The 17,603-nt window shown below is 44.0% G+C and overlaps 1 protein-coding gene across 2 annotated transcripts in view; it reads left to right on the forward strand.

Moving 5' to 3' along the window:
- RASA1 (RAS p21 protein activator 1) overlaps window positions 1-17,603 on the forward strand; it is a 1,052,852-nt gene that overhangs the window by 413,326 nt on the left and 621,923 nt on the right. For both annotated transcript variants that reach the window (XM_085632428.1, XM_085632429.1), the window contains exon 15: window positions 15,955-16,031. In XM_085632428.1, the coding sequence (XP_085488554.1) occupies window positions 15,955-16,031 (77 nt within the window). The remainder of the gene's footprint in view (window positions 1-15,954; window positions 16,032-17,603) is intronic.

Raw genomic sequence — 17,603 nt, forward strand, 5'->3', positions numbered from 1 at the left:
GTCCAAATGAAACACAACAACCTCCAAACGTATAATCAAACACACAAATATTCTGTAAATCAATATAGTACAAACAATACACAAAATGTCTTCAAGATATGCGATTGAAACAATCACTCATACATTTAAGTTTTTGAATCAATACTCCAATACAATAACACAATAACACCTAGCAAGCAATAGTAGCCTACACAAGAGGAGAAACAGGGAAAAGTTTCTTTACATCCCAGATGGTAAAAAGATTCCTGGAAGGGGCCAAATGATTGCCCCCCCCTTCCATCCCCCCAAAAAAGGGCACCACCACTGGCATGCAACCTCAATGTAGTTCTGACGCAACTTATGAAGGCGCCCTTCGAACCCATTCACAAGGCCTCTCTACATATGCTCACCATAAAGACAGCTTTTCTGGTAGCAATCACCTCGCTACACAGGGTAAGTGAGCTGCAAGCGCTAACACTACAAGAACCCTACATTCAAATTCACAATGACAGGGTGGTAATGAGAATAGACCCACACTTTATGCCAAAGGTGGTGTCAAGGTTCCACTTAAGCCAGACAATACAGATACCAAGTTTCTTCCAGAAACCATCCACAAGCGCAGAAAGGGCACCGCACACTCTGGATGCTAGAAGGGCAGTGATGCATTACATTGAGAGAACTAAAGATTGTAGGAAAACAAAGCAATTCTTTGTGTCTTTCGCAAGCAGTTTCTTGGGAAGACCGGTAACAAAAGGTACCATCACATGATGGATCGCAGACACAATACAATTCTGCCACAAGCAGGCAGGCCAAGAACTACAAGGAGCGGCACAAGCCCACTGTACCAGAAAAAAGGGAGCTACAATAGCCTTCCTGGCACACACACCCATCCAAGGCTTTTGCCTGGCGGCAACATGGGCCTCAGTGCACACATTCACTAAGCACTACTGCGTAGATATACAGATGAACAAGGGAGCACAAGTAGGACAAAAAGTGCTTCAACATATATTCAACAACCAACGCTCATCTTACACCCAGTAGCATATTGGAACGCTTTTATTTTCTAAATGGCAGAGTCGTTTTCGAAACTAGAAAGCACCACAGGCTGGGATGCCTATATGCTGCGAAGGTAATTCAGCTTTTCAAGCGTAAAGGCTAAAAATGGAACCATGGGAAGTATTTCCTACATGTTTCTTGAACAATAACAATCGGGGTGGACGTAACTCGGGACATCCAATTTCCATCTCGCCGAAAAGACCCGGCCCTCGGCAATGTGCACTGCGAGGCGAAATCCTACCTCCAGCTCGTCCACATAAAGGATTGAATTAAAAGCACCGCATTTTAAAGAAAGGCGGGAAACCACCTTCCAAACAAAAGAACGGCACTTGCAGACTAGTACCCCAAAGTGGAGGAGAGGTGGGAAAACACACCCACCTCACTTCCACGTCCCACCCGCACCCCCACCCCCACCAAACAAAATACCAACGAAATGGAGCAATTTTCTGCTTTCCATCAGCCAGATCCATCTGCACACACTCCGTTGCAGCAGCGTGTTAGTCTCTTCACTCGGCCTCAGAGTAGTACAACAACTCTGATCGGCTTTCGCTTCCGGTCCAGCCAGTGTTGGGAACGGCTGCGGCATGGTAGCCTGGATCCTACCAAAACTAGCCCAAAGGTGGCACATAGTGCTACTCTGATGCAGGAGGGGCTGAGGCTATTCATGCAGCCAGGAACTCCCGCCTGCCTCCCAAATTGAACATCCTATGTTCACATCAGAATCAGGGTGCAAAGGCTCTGCACAATTATCTTAAAATGTCCCAAATACTTTATTCAATCAGTCCAATATTTTATATAGCTTATTTATCTGCAAATGGCGAGTACGTCTGTCCCTAAAATGTCAAGCAAGTATTATATCATGAAAAAAACAAGTATATAGAATAATACAAGCCATGTTAAAAGAAACTTGGGTGTTTTACCTATCAGGAACAAAAAACGCACCAAGGAGTTCGATACCATCTATAATGCACCTTCCAACAAGCATTGAAAATGCAATCGGTCTCGCATTTGTTTGTGATAGAGCCTGGGCTTCAAGTGGGATTAAAAAAGTGTGGGGGGGGGGGGACTCTCATAGGGACGTGGCCGATGTAAATAAGATTGTGGCTTAAAACACTTAAGCTAAATCTCTGTACTTAGCATAGTTTGCTGCTCCACTGGTATTTTGCTGCGTCTGTCCATTTATCCAGATATATAACACAACAAGTAACATTACACCCACAACAAGCCAGGATTATTGGCTTTGTCAATGGTTGTAAACTGCATATGATAAATCAGCAACTATGACGTTGTTGTATATAATATTGAATATACTTCCGATCTTGTGGGCGAAGTTGTGGTGCAAGTCTAGAGCTGCTGACTTTAGAGCTGAGAAAGCAGGTTCACCTCTGACTTTGGCTCAACATCCTGCGATTCAAAACATGAAAATGTCCTGGTATAGTGTAAGTGGTGCTCATATGAAGCACTCTAAGTTTGCATTATATAAAAAGAAAAATTAGTCTCTTTGAAGTGACACCAAAAGCAGTGATGGATGGTACTATTACACAGCTAATTTTATTTTGTACCCTTAGGGTAAAAATGGAGAGCCCATTAGGGACCCGTCTCGGCATGTGCTCTTAAGAACTGCTGGTGCTGGGCACCGGCAGGACCCGGCCCACTTACAGCCCTGGTTAGAGCTATTATGAGTGGCAATGTCTTTTTCCTATCTGTTATGGGGAGTAAAGAAAAATGGCGCTGAGTGGAGTGGAGTCAAGCAGAGTGATGTGGAGTAAAGCAGAGTGAAGAGGAGGAAAGCAGAGTGGCATTGAAGGTATATAGCCATCACATCACATGTGTTACAAAGCACGCGATTGCAATGCAGTTGTTACAACAACAGTGTTGTTGCATCGCAGTACCATTACAACGCAAGTCGTTACAACTACTTGCTCTAGGGGGGGGCTCTAAACTAAGTAATGTTATTCTTTACTATTCCAACACCTTCCCTACTGTTGCACACACTGGAGTTGCAATAGTAAATTATACTATTCCTAAGTCCAGCGTGCCCCCTAGATCAAGTCGTTGTAACGACTTGCGTTGTAATGGTACTGCGAAGTAACAACCCGGTCGTTGTAACAACTGTGTTGTAATCGCATGCATTGTAAATGCGTGCGATGTAAAGGGCTATATTCGGCGTTGAATGGAGTGTAGTAAAGCAGAGTGACATGGAGTGGTGTGCAGGAAAGCAGAGTGATTTGGAGTAAAGCAGAATGGTGTGGAGTACAGCAGAGTGGAGTAAAGTAGAGTGGCATTGAATGGTGTGGGGCAAAGCCGAGTGATGTTGAGGATTGGAGTAATGCGGAGTGGAGTGAAAAGAGTGGTGTAGAGTGGAGTAAAGCAGAGTGCAGTAAAGTAAAGCAGAGTGGTGTGGACTAAAAGCAGAGTGACGTAGAGTAAAGCAGAGTGGTGTTGAGTGAAGTGGAGTAAAGCAGAGTAGCATAGAGTGCTGTAGAGTAAAGCAGAGTGATGTGGAGTAAAGCTGAGTGGAGTTGTGTGGAGTAAAGCAGACTGAAATGAAGTCAAGCAGAGTGGAGTGGACAGAGTGGAATAAAGCAGAGTTTAATGAAGTAAAGCAGTTTGGCGTTGACTGGAGTAAAGAAGAGTGAAGCTGAGTAGAGGGAGTAAAACAGAATGTAGTATAGCAGAGTGAGTGGGGTAAAGCAAAGAGGAGTGGAGTAAAACAGAGTAACATGAAGTAAAGCAGAGTGGAATAAAGCAGAGTGGTGTTGATTAAAGTGAAGTGAAGCAGAGTGGCGTTGTGTGGAGTAAAGCAGAGTGGCGTGGAGTAAAGCAGAGCTGAGTGAAGCAGAGTGGCGTTGAGTGGACTCTCCATACAATTTGAGCTAACATATATAAAAAGCAACTGTTTGAAAATAAACTGAATTTGGGATTTGTCTGCATAGCACACAGACCTAGCATTGAAGTCTCTTCTAATGCGTGCACTGTAGGTTTAGTTGCAGAGTTGAAAAGGCAGTAATGTGTAAATGGTGTTCATTATGCAGATTCTGAAATCTTCCAAGGGTTGAACGTCTCTTAAAATCAATAAACTAAAATGTGTGACATGTTCCTGTAGCAATCAACAAATAATCCTCAAATTATCACGAAGCAGTCTTTTTAGTTAGTAGACTGTGGTGCTAGTCAAGTAATCCGACAGTCATTTTCAAACAAGCCTAAACCCACCAGTAGCTATACATCTTGTGAAGTAATCGGGTACTCAGTTTCAAGTCATCCTCAAATCATCAGGAACAGTCACACCTTGTGAAGTCATCAGATAATCATTTTCAAATCATCCTGAAATCATCAGGGTTAATCACATCTTGTGAAGTCATCGAATACTCATTTTCAACTCATCTTCAAATCATCAGGCTCAAGTTCCTAAACTCTGCTGATGACTTTAAGAGCTTGATGACATGAAAAGGACTTCTAGAGTAGTTGGATGATAATCCAATGTCTCTGGGAAGGCTTCTAAAGTAATCCTGTTTGACCTGGTGGGGGCTGGGTCGCTCAGGGATTATGTAAGGAGGTGTAAAAACATGTTAAATAAGCGAGCCAACTTTTATTTGCAGGTTAATAAATGCTTGTCCGTTTATTTAACATTTTTTTGGGCGTATTATTGCTCAGCCACTAAACAGCAGCTTGTGCTGCTGTTCACCAGGGGATGTTCACATGTAGAGGTCAACAGGGTCACAAGCGTCCCCCGGGCCGTACTTTGAGTATCACTTCTCTGGAGCAACAAAAGTGCTCTGTTCCCTGGGCTCATTCGGTTATACTCATGCCAGGCTTGGGACCACAACTCCCCAAGTGTACTAGGTCATGTGACCGCAATTATGGGACGCTGCCACGGTGGGAGTAATCATCAATCACACACTGGTTCCAGCTCGAAGCAATGCCGGACCTGGTATTTATACAGTAGACACACCTCGGGACAATCGTTCTCCTCCCTCTGTGGCACGACGGACGGCTTACTATCCACAAACAGGTACAGACTTCAAGGCTGCCATGTTGTTACCAACACATTGTCTTTCTCTTTGCATAAATCTCACTGAGATGTACCACTTTTCTTAAAACATGTGTGCTACGCTACCCTACCACTTAAGCTTTAACATGCGCTTTTTTTTAAATCACATTAGGGACCCCAGTTTTAAACCACTCTGGACCATCGCTGTGGCTTTTTCTGAGCACACATGCAAAGGTTTCCTTTTCCTAAAAACTACCGAGTTGTTTTCTGTGTTGTGGCATGGATTTTAAACTTAATTACTCTTTACAGCAGTAGCTCACGCCACCTGGCTTAGGGCATTGCTGCCAAGGTTTCAGATTGCTATGTGCGGCATTTTCATAATTTAAGTGAAATTGCGAGTGACATATATCCAAAGCATTAAGACTGATAAATATTACCTTGAAATAAATGCTTTTAAATATTTCTTTTTACGGAAAATAACGCATTTTTTAAACAAATAGTTAAAAAAAAAAAAACGATAATTCTAAATATGTTTTGCAGTATGGTCAGTTGAATTTACCTTGCTTTTCATCCTGGAAACATGTAATGTTCTTTGTATTCTGTTTCAATTATGAACATTAATAGTTTTTATGTTTACAGACAAGTTGAGAACAGAGGAAGTGAAATAAAGAGTTTGCTTTTTATTTGGATATGCATGAATGCATGTGTGTAGCTGCAAAGCATTAATGGGAACACGATATATGGAAGGTCACATAACCCTCTGTACTGGAGTCTCATTTTCTGACTGTTTTACATGAACTGTGAGACTCAGTGCAGCCGAGTGTTAATCCACATATTAGCTTTTTAGTGTATTGCTGAAGCGGCCCAACAGAGTAGGTGAGGCAGGCCTTGGGAGTGCAGCTTGTGAACTGAAATTGGTGAGGCCTCCTGAGGCAGGTGCATGGGAGGTCCTGTGCACCAGTAGCCCTCTGAGCCCAGATCACAAGGGGGCTCAGCTGGTTGCCACACTAAGGCAGGACTAGAGAGAAACCTGGGGACTAGGATTTCACGCCCTCGCGGCAACGAATTGGATTTCCAGTGCCCCCTCACTGACACTACGGTCCAATATGCCGAAGACACTCAGGTGGGTCTTCTGGCCTACATACAACAAATTAGCTTTTTAGCAGCAGCGCGATCAGCCAGCTGCTTGCAGGTCAGTGTCCGGACTGGAGTCTCATTTTCCCTTTGAACCCCATGTAAAAACAAGCATTGGCATAGCCAATAGGTCTCGCCTTTGGGACCTTATAAGTGTTTAGCCATGCAACAGTTGCATAACTAAATACTTATAAGGTCCCAAAAGTGAGACCTATTGGCTATGCAAAGCGGCCGCGAAAGTGAAAGTGATCGCGATCACGATCAAACATCAAAGCGGCCGTGAAAGTAATCGCGGTAAAGCACGGCACGCACCCACGCGCACATGCACTGTAGCTCTAGGCTGGCCTGGTAGCACTTTTTGGAGCCCTCTCAATAAGTCTCGCCAGACCAGCGCATGCGCTGGGTCAGGCGAGACCTAAAAACGAGACTCCATTCCAGACACCGAGCACCCGCAGGCATCTGATCGCGCTAAAAAGCTAATTTGTGGACCGGATTAACACTCTGCTGCACTCTCTCACAGTGGCACTGTCACTTACTTATTAGGTCTCGCCTGACCCAGCGCATGCGCTGGTCTGGCGAGACATTTTGTGAGGGCTCCAAAAAGTGCTACCAGGCCAGCCTAGAGCTACAGTGCATGTGCGCGGGCGTCGCGCTTTACCGCGATTACTTTCACTTTCGCGGCCTCTTTGATGTTTGATCGCGATCACTTGCACGGCCGCTTTTATGTTCTCCGTAAAGGCTTCAATAGATTGCAGCAGTTAAAACCAGCATTGGCATAGCCAATAGGTCTCGCTTTTGGTACCTTATAAGTGTTTAGTTATACAACTGTTGCATGGCTAAACACTTATAAGGTCCCAAAGGCAAGACCTATTGGCTATGCCAATGCTTGTGAGACTTGCTGCTGCACTTTACATGCCAGCTGCCGCTCGTCTCCGCAGACTCCTGGCCGCTGCAACAGTCCCTTCTGTGACTCCCTCGGCAAACGTGCATGGTGCGCCACCCCTGGCATTAGACTCACTGAGGCTCAGCAGCAGGCGCCACTGCTGCACAGTGGGCTCCACATGCGCAGCGGTTCTGTGGGGTTCGTTCTGACGAAGTCATGATTGATTTTATACCTCCCAAACTCAACTCTGGCTGGGCAGCAGGACATAAGGTAGTGCAGCGCTTATGACGTCATTTAGAACGTAATACAGCGCCGAGGAGGGGGAGCGAGGGTCTTAAACGTTTTTATTTATACATTAATTTGTATAATTCATTGTAGCACTAGAGCTGAGCAGCTTCTAGCTCAGCCATCCCCCAAGCACAGTGCTGTGAGCAGCGCTACCTGACACTCCAGCTTAGTATAGCAGCGCTAATGGCTTGGCAACCAAGACGCTTATAGCGATTGTGTGACAATGAATTTCAGTGCAGTGATGCGGACCACCACACTGAAATGCGTTAGTCTCACGCCTGATGCGTAATACTTGGCAGGGCTGTTAGGGCCCATCCCACTCAGCTTGGCTATTGCAGGAGGGCAATATGCACGATTGCCCGTTCCCGCCTTACACAGTGAAAGTACGTTGATTGGATCTCTATTAGGCAACATGTAGCTCTCTCTCTTCCTCTTCTGACAAGCACTGACATGCTTTTAGTGTGAAACAGCAGTTCCTGCATTTCTTTTCAATGATTTAAGCATGCCCCACTTGCATATTAGGCCAACTGGCTGCATGAGTGCGTATACCCTTTTCGTCAGTGCCGACATCATTTCTGCCTGTTACAGACTGTCTTTTGTGTCTAGACAAGCTTTATCTTTTACTTTACTTTTGTGGAATGCCTAGAAGCCCACTGGGTGATGATTGTTGTTACAATGATTCCCTTCCTAAGATTTTTTTATAGGACGGTGAGTCCCCTGAGCCAAATGCCAGGGTGAGTGGAGGTGTGTTTACCAACACCAGTGGGTAAACCCTCTTGCAATTAATGGTGCCAGGAGCTGGCCCTCTTCTGTGTTTTATTTTCTTTGACCACTTGTCCCTAAGAGTAACAATATTCAGAGCATAGTGGGTAGATATGGCACGGTGAGACTCCTGCCTGATGTGTACAACTGTTTAGTTTTACAACTTGAAGCAAACTACACCGTTTTAACCCCTTTTGCTGCCAAGCCTTTTCCCCCTCCTGTGCCAAGCCTTTTTTTGGCTATTTGGGGTAGTGCGCGCTTAGGCCCATGTAACTTTTTGACCACATTAGGTATCCACGCTAAATTTGCTTCCTTTTCTTCCAACATCATGGGGATTCTAAAGGTACTCAGGGTTTGTGGATTCCCCTGGAGGGGTCACAGAAATGAGCCAAAATACAGCAAAATTTTGGGGGTTTTTCGGAAAAATTGGAAAAACGGGCTGCAAATGAAAGCATCTGGGTTTTTCCCTGCAAATGTTATCAAAAAAGGGTTTGTGGGGTTGAAATCACCATTTTCCCAGCTTTTCGGGGATACCAGACTTTTGTCAGAAACCCAACATTTTTTACACAGTTTTGGCATTTTTCTGGGACATAGCCTATTTTTGCTATTTTTTGTGCTTTTGACCTCCTTCCAGTTAATGGCAGAAATGGGTACAAAAGCAATAATGGATCCTGGAAAGCTATACATTTTCGAGAAGAAGACAAAATTCTGTTTTCAGCAAGGGGTTATTTGTGTAGATCCATCAAGGTTTTTTTATAGAAACAAACAGTTAAATATAGGATAAATTGAAAATTAGTTGAAAAAAACAGCCTTTTGTGTCAACGTTTTCACCTGTAACTTCTTCTAATTATGACAGCTCTTTGAAAGCAATATACCGTTGCATCCGCTGGACATTACTGGTTGTGGGGATATATAGGACTTGTAGGTTCACCAAGAACCCGACGAGTCCAGAGCCAAAAACTGAGCAGCAACTTGCAATGGTTTTTTATTATGTACAGGGTATATAGTAATTATTCTGTAAAAATGTGTACATGGAAAAATCGGTATGAAAGACACCTATGTATTTCTGAAATGGGAACTAAATATAGAGTTTAGAAACAGTAGATATTTTCACATTTCTGAAATTGGGAATACTCATACTAGCATGAGAATTATCAGTCATTTTTTAGAATGACTTATTTTTTACACAATGTCTTTCATTTGGAAGGCAGAAATGCATCGAAAGTCAATAGATAATAACGGTTCCTTTACAAATCTGAATTACCCTAAGTCTCCCGATTAAAAATGGTACCTCACTTGTGTGGGTAGGCATAGTGCCCGCGACAGGAAACGGCGCAAAACGCAACGTGGTCACACCTCAATTTCGCAGTGAAAAATGACCCTTTTTTGGCAAAATGTCTAGCTGTAGTTTTTGAACCCTAGCTCTGTGGGCACCTTGGGAAACCTAGCAACCCTATACATTTTTGAAAACTAGACACCCAGGGGAATCAAGGATGGGGTAACTTGACTGCCTCCCACCAGGGTCTGTTACCCAGAATCCCTTGCAAACCTAAAAAATTGTCAAAAAAAACACATTTTCCCAACATTTCTGTGGTGGAAAGTTCCGGAATCTGCGTGGATCCACAAATTTCCACCCACCCCGTGTTCCCCAAAGTCTTACGAGAAAAACGGTTCCTCACTTGTGTGGGTCGGCCTAGTGCCCGCGAAAGGAAACTGCGCAAAACGCAACGTGGTCACATCTCAATTTCGCAGTGAAAAATACCCTTTTTTAGCAAAATGTCTAGCTGTAGTTTTTGAACCCTAGCTCTGCGGGCACCTTGGGAAACCTAGCAAACCTATACATTTTTGAAAACTAGACACCCAGGGGAATCCAGGATGGGGTGACTTGACTGCCTCCCACCAGGGTCTGTTACCCAGAATCCCTTGCAAACCTACAAAATTGTCAAAAAAAACACATTTTCCCCACATTTCTGTGGTGGAAAGTTCCGGAATCTGCGTGGATCCACAAATTTCCACCCACCCCGCGTTCCCCAAAGTCTTACGAGATAAACGGTACCTCACTTGTGTGGGTTGGCCTAGTGCCCGCGACAGGAAACGGCGCAAAACGTAGTGAGGTGAAATCAAAATTGCCTATCTCAAAACCACCTGGTTTTGCAAGGGGGTCACCTGGGTTTTTGGCCTGGTGCTCGGCGGCCATCTAGGGAAACCTACCAAACCCATACATTTCTGAAAACTAGACACCGGTCTAGCATGGGAATGTGCTCCCTCAGTACAGTGGTGTGGTGGACTGGTCATGAATGTGGAACCCGGTTCCCCAGTTCCAAATTCCACAGCTCTGGCCATAGTGCCACATCCCCACTGAACACCATACTTGCCCACTGAAACTCGCACTGCCTTCAGCTGTAACCTTATTGTGCCCGCTATAAACATTTGGATGTGGCTCAATTCAAATTATGCACTTGATAAGAGTAATATGCTGTCGAAAAAAAAAAAAAAGCAACCACTCATAGGGAATGCAAAGCATGTGAAATGTAAGCAGAAACAACATGGTTACCTAAACGATCTCTCACTAACTATTCAGAAATCAGCGAGTGGTTTCACCTGAAAAGTTATGGACATGACTAGAGGGCCCTGAAGGGAACCGTTTCACTGTCCATTGCTTACATCCTTACAAAACGTAAGCAGTATGGTATAAAAAGACCACATCCATAAACACAGAACAATGGTACACATTGTGTTTTCCAATCCACCCATCAACCAGGTATTGCAGTACCTCCAGGAATGGTACACTCTCCCAACCTGGAAACAACCATGCTCTTCAAAGAAAGACGAGAAAATGAAAGTAGCACTTCACTGGCAAACTCTGTAAAGTGATGCTGGTGTATTTGGATGTAAACAAAAACAATCTGGCCACTTTGCAACCCCTCTGTCTTGCTATTATTCTCATATAGGAAATTCTATTTCTCTACATGCTGCTGCACTTTGGATTTGAAAAATTAAAAAGAAGGGCATTTCTCGGCATTTTTGGATCCATTTCACAGGGAAGCAACTAGAAAGACGAGCGTTTTTCAAATTTGGATCCATTTCACAGGGAAGCAACAACAGGCACACACGAAGGAAGCCGAGCCTCGTGGCATGCCTGGGCATACCAAAGTGCCCCCACCCTAACCCAAACCCACCGATGCAAAATTCATGCTGCTGCACTTTGGATTTGAAAAATTACAAAGAAGGGCATTTCTCGGCATTTTTGGATCCATTTCACAGGGAAGCAACTAGAAAGACGAGCTTTTTTCAAATTTGAATCCATTTCACAGGGAAGCAACAACAGGCACACACGAACGAAGCCTGGGCCTTCCATAGTGCCCCCACCCTAACCCAAACCCACCGATGCAAAAATCCCCCCTCCCCAGCCCCAAAACTCACCTTTACTCTCCGACGCGCAGGAAGCAAATGGCTTCCTGCGCCACGGAGAGCAAACGGGAAACCTCCAATGACGTCAGCGCAGCTCGCGCGCTGACATCATTGATGACGCAGGGGGAGGCAGGGGAAGGTCTTCCCCTGCCTTCCCAGTAAAAAAAAAAAAGATCGACCACTCACGGGGGGAGCGCCAGCGCTTCCCCCGTGGGTGGGTGCCATGACGAGCTGGACTCGTCATGGGCACAGCGGACTGTGCTCCATGACGAGTCCAGCTCGTCATGGGCACAGAAGGGGTTAATGTTTAATCTAGCTGTTTTAATTACCCGGTATTTTTCATGTATATGAAAACTTTTCAAGTGCTACCAGTGAATCCATCATTTATGACAGCGTAACAGGATCACTGGATGGTTTGTTGATTTGATTAAGCACATTGGGCAGCAGTACTTATGAGAAGGACCTGAAGAAACCAGATACTCTTCTGTGTGAGTGTCTCTAGGCTGAAACATGTCGACTACGTACTGACTCCAACTGTGGGTATATTTGTTTCCTGCTTGCACCCTGTTTTTAATCCTGGCCCAGGGACATATGAATAAAGGGAAACTGTGCAACCTGTAGCTAGTTTTATTTTCACTGAAGCCCTTACTATCTTGAGCTAATCACCGTCGTATTTAGCATACTGTTCCATTACAATAAAACCTCTCTGAGCTCCTCCCTCAGTGAGGAGGTTGTAGTCTGTACTGCTTCATGGTACTAGGATATTCCCAATGATGAAGGATGCCACCTCTGGTGGGTAGGGGAATTCGTCATTTTAAAGGGATAACCCTTAATAGATAGATGTTTGAGGCCAACCACCGTTATTTTCAGTGAAGCCATTACGTAGCTGTGTAACTCGTAATGACAATTGCCCAGTGCATATGCTTAAGATGGCTTCCTGATCACTTTCAATGTCTTACTAATAGAACCAGACCCCACAGGGCCATATCTGATAATGCAAATCTGTCCTCACATATAATACAATACACCCCGTCTTAGAGCTCTAATGCTCTGTAAGGGTGGCTTATGTATAGGTAATGCAGTGCACAAGGGCATGGCATACCGTGAGGGTGCCATGTTGTGTTTTCAGAATGGTTTGCACCATTTCATGGAGCTTGCAATGGCAATCTGCATGCAATTTGTGTGTGGGTCTCTTAGGAAGGCATAATACATGCTGCAGCCCTGGGAGACCCTGTATAGTACCCATGCCCTAGGTAATCCCCAAATATTTACAGCTTGTGGTACAGACAGGTATAGATGTTATCCGCCAAGGAGTGTCACCCTCCAACCCTGTGAGGGACACTAGCAATGACTTCTTCAGGTTGACTCGGAGGCCCAAAGCCTGTACGTATAGACCTAAGATTTACATGCAGCGGGGGGGCTGTGCTTTGAGGATCAGAGAGATAGAGTATGATATTGTCCACTTACAAGGTAATCCAGACCTCTGAGCAGTCTGCCCATACCCATATGGACATCACATCAGCCATGTGAGGGGCTCGATGGCAAGATTGAAGATGAGAGAAGACAGTGGAACTCCCTGTCTGGTGCCCCTGCGGATAGGGAATGGACGTGATAGACCCTAGACCAGTTCACAATATCAAAGGCCTTCTCAAAGTCAACATGGAGAGTCAACTGTTCACACAGCTCCACCCCTTGGTCCATGGCCAGATATAATCCATTGTGCTGCGCCCCAGCATAAAACTGCATTGGTCAGGGTAGGCCAGTTTATTTAGGATCGGACTCAACCTGTTGGCCAACAGCTTAGCGAATATTTTGACCTCCACATTGAGCTGTGATATAGGAATTTAGGAGGCACATTGGTCCCCGGGGCAACCCGATTTAGGTATGACCATGATGGTGGCTATATCGGGAAAATTCCCCCTTAGCAACCGCCTATTAATACAGGTTAAGGAGGTGGGTGAGTCAGGGTGCATGGAATACTTTTGATAGAATATGTGGAGAAAGCTGGTCGCGCAGGGGAGGGGGGTAGCGCGGGGGGGTTCGTGCGGGGGGGGGGGGATGTAATTTAAAATTAAATTAAATTTTACCTTCGGCGGTCAGGTCCCGCGTTGCGTCGTCCTCGCAGGAAGCAGCCACAGGCAGCTTCCCTCCACTCCCCTAAGCCAATCGCAATGCTGCAATGGCAACGTTGTGATTGGCTGGGACGCTGACCGCACAGGCGTCTATGAAGAGGCAGTTTTCTACATGCAGGAAGCATGCTGCCTACATGGCGAAAAGGGAGAGTGTTCGGTCCTGGGGCCCAGTCAGCGCCCACAACATTGGGCAAGTCACTCCTCCCCGAAACCAACCAAACCCTTCTTCTGCTTTCTTGCATACTATTTCATGTTTTTGCTTCTCGCACAGCGAGAAAGCAGTGGGGCGAAGCTCCTCCGCCCACGTGGAAGAGCCACACCTGGATAAGACATGCTGTGTATGTGGGCATTGCACACAGGAAGTGTGCAATGTTTTTTTTTCTTCAGAAAGTCTTGCGCCCTCTCACACCTCCTGCAGTGGCACTCTGCATGCAGATTTTGTGGGAGGGAGTCCCTTTAGGTGTCATAATGCTCCAGCCCATAGAGGTCCTCTTTAGTACCCATGCTCTGGTTACTATAGGTACCATTTATTAAGGACTTGAAAGGATGCTGAAGACCTTGCCAATTGGCTTACAGTTGAACACATGTTGTAGTTTTTAGGAAAAGAGCACTAGCACTGGGCCTTCTTTAGCAGGGACCCAGTGCACATCCAGCCAAGAACATCAATACCAGTGGGCTAAAAGTGGGGGTGACCATGTCAAAAAGGGGCACCTTCCTACAATAGTCTCTTCAAACATGGGTGAGATCCCAGAGAATTTGTTTGCTCCATTCCTCCTACCCTAAGCTGCCCCAACCATTTTATTGGTTGCCCCAGCAGCGGCTCTGTTCTAGCTGCAAAGTCATGTACAGCAGAGTTGTAAAGTCCTACTACATCAAGCGGTTGTTGGCAGTGGAGAGGGAGGCAACTCTGCTGCTACCGATTACTGCCTCATTGAACAGCTTGGTCTTCAGTGAGTCACCTCGTTAAACTTGGTGGGCTACCTGTTTTGGGAGGACATCATGGAACCATGTACAACTGTTTCCAGCGGCTTAGTTTCTCCGAGGTTCTGGAAGTGGCCGTTTTAACCATATTTTATTAGGTTTAGGCGCTACAGGTTGATTACACTGCAAAAGGTCATTTAAGATTTGCTTTTCCTGCCAACTTTGTGTCAGATCATTTGGACTTCATAAGTATTGTCTGAGGTTCCTCAATTCAGACTTCAGAAAGTCAGTCAATTTAATTATACAATTCACAGAGTTATGCTGGTTTCTTTTTATAAAATCCAAACTACATAGTAGTAGGTACATGTTTTATCCTACGTCCTATAGTTGTCTCATCAGCCAAAGGATAGCAGTCCAGAAGTTTTCTCTGACACCGGCTTTCTAAAGTAAGAGTGCTATGAGTTTTGACGGTTGTCAGATGTACCTTTTTTAATGCAGATGAAAGTGACAGTTTTTTTATTTTATGGTTGGCACTTTACTGGTCAGGTTTATACACTGTTATTACCTGCTGTATAAATGTAATGCAACTATTCTCCAAATGCAGGGAGGACATTCTATTTTTGGCACTATGAGATGATTGAGAATGTTTTTTCCGCATACTTTTAATTCTGTGAACAATTTTATGCAGTCAAAAATATTATCTTTTTATTCAGCTTAAGAATTTTCAATTTCTCAGTACTGTTTACCAAGAGATATAAAAGCAGACAATATAATAGACATGTTTGAGGACCTATAGTGGAATTCTGTCACCTGGGTTTGTCCGCACTCTCTTGTTAATCTTCCTCATCCTATTTATTTATGACAGTCTGTATTATGATTGATCCTTCTATGTTTGTTAAATTTGAATCTGCATCATCGCGGGCAGTTCCTTGTTTGTTTCCAGTGTTGCTGAATATAATTACCTGTTCAGTTTTTATTTTACTCCTCTTTCCAAATAGTGTTCCGTGATTGTCCAGTCAAACCCTTCGTTGTTTCCGTAAAGAATTAAACATATATTTTTATACTATTGCATTTTTCCATACTATTGTTTCAGGGCACTGCTCAACAGTGCCCTGAAACAATACCGCAAGGTTTACGCGTAACCACAACTATATAAATAGAAGGAGGTTCCCTTCTTATCTCCATCCATAAACCTTTACTACTCTGTAAAATTGCTATGACCTAATGGCGTAAAAGGACATTTGAATAACTGTAAGGGAGAAGAGTATTAGCAACTGATCTCCATTCTAAATGTTTATAATGATTGTGTTGCTAGAAAATCAAAACAGTTGAAATAAGTACTCTGCATTATTTGAGAAAAAAGATTTATGGCAGTATGCTTTTCTGTCTTTCTCTAGTGACCTCTCAGCTGATTTCAACAGATTTGAAATAAGTCTTAGCAACAAAACCAAAAGAAACAAAGATCCTGATCTGTGTAAGTATTGGTACCTTAGAGATTTTCCAAATTCATGTTTTTTTAATTAGTTGGCTTTTGTAGGAGTTTGGAAGGGAAACTTATTAGATTCATGATTATTCAGGACTTGCTGGTTTGGAAAGTGCTGTTTTTCATAATTTAAGGGGCGCCTCTAGGCTTATAAAAACATTCTTGGACGACACCAATGCAGCTATTAAAAAAATAAGTTTGTAAATGTAGCTGCTTCCAGATGACTTAAGTATAATAATTAAGCTTTGAGCACCCTTAGATTTCCTTTAATGGTTCACCCACCACACAACCCCTAAGCCGTATAAGCCTTTTATGACACAAGTATATGCTTAACTGTTTTTCATTATCCTGAATGCTCTTTCTGCACTAGTTGAGGATATTTTTTGGAGAGCCATGTGTTGATTACTAGAGAAACCCATTCTATCATGGAGCCCATCTGAAGTCAACATAACAGGTAATTATTGTACTACACTTATTTCAGATATTTCCCAAGCCTCATTAGAGATCTCCTTCCCGTGCCAATAGATGCAAAAATTATGGATGGCAATTCAATAGTGAGGTAATAAGCATTTTTTAGGAACGTTGATTAGGGGAATATATGTAGATAAGTAATGCATCCTAATATAGACTATGTGCCTAAACTGTCCCATAATCTATCCTGGGCCTCCGTATCCACCGTATGTGGTGATTGATACACTGCCTGTCAAAAGGAAGGGGTCAGGTTTATCATTAACTGTTAAGTATCTAAATATTGGAACTGAAATTTTGGAAACATTTGAAAATATTTGAATTTGAAAAGAGATCTTCCATTCTTGGAAGCAGAGAGAAATGTTGCTTCAAAAGTCTAAACTGCAAGTAGACTTCCAGTTACATGGTTCTTGTGCTTTCTCTCACATTAAACAACCAACACTGAACATTCTTGCAGCCTACCATTTTAAATTTTTATTTTTTTAAATACATTTTCCACCTGACATGATAGATGTTCATCGTATTCTCAGGAGGGTAACAAAGATCTTTAAGACCATTAAGGGCAAGCTTGTTACGGTGAGACAAGTGACAGTGACACCCTATCCCTAATGCAAGGGATCACATGCAGGCTTGCCAGTACTTTGAAAAATTAGAATATCTTCTCCATTCTCCCCCTTGAATCTTGTATCTTCTAGCTACAGATTCCTTACCATAGAATTTTCCCTAGCGTTGGACTGGATCTGGATATTTTTCATGAGCATTGCCTCTGCAGGCCAGTAGGTGGTGGTGTTTGGCTCCACATGACATTCTCGGCGCCTAAAGCGATGTGCACAGTGCCTAAAAAGGCTCCACCCTAGCACGCTGACATCAGTTCTTTTCTTTCCGCACCAGTCACTGCAGATCTTGAGAGAGCTACCGCTGTCATTTTTTGACTGTCTTTTTTTCTCTCTACTTTTTGTCAACATTTTGTGAGATTTATCTCCTGGTTTTGCAGGGATGTCCATAAGGAAGACTGGCTTGAAGCTCTGCGGCACCTGTCACTGCACCTCTTCTGCCTCTGGTGCCTTGAGTGTGACCACAACACCAAGACCTGCA

This window comes from Triturus cristatus, chromosome 2_1 (assembly GCF_964204655.1).
Source record: "Triturus cristatus chromosome 2_1, aTriCri1.1, whole genome shotgun sequence".
NCBI classification, from domain to species: domain Eukaryota; kingdom Metazoa; phylum Chordata; class Amphibia; order Caudata; family Salamandridae; genus Triturus; species Triturus cristatus.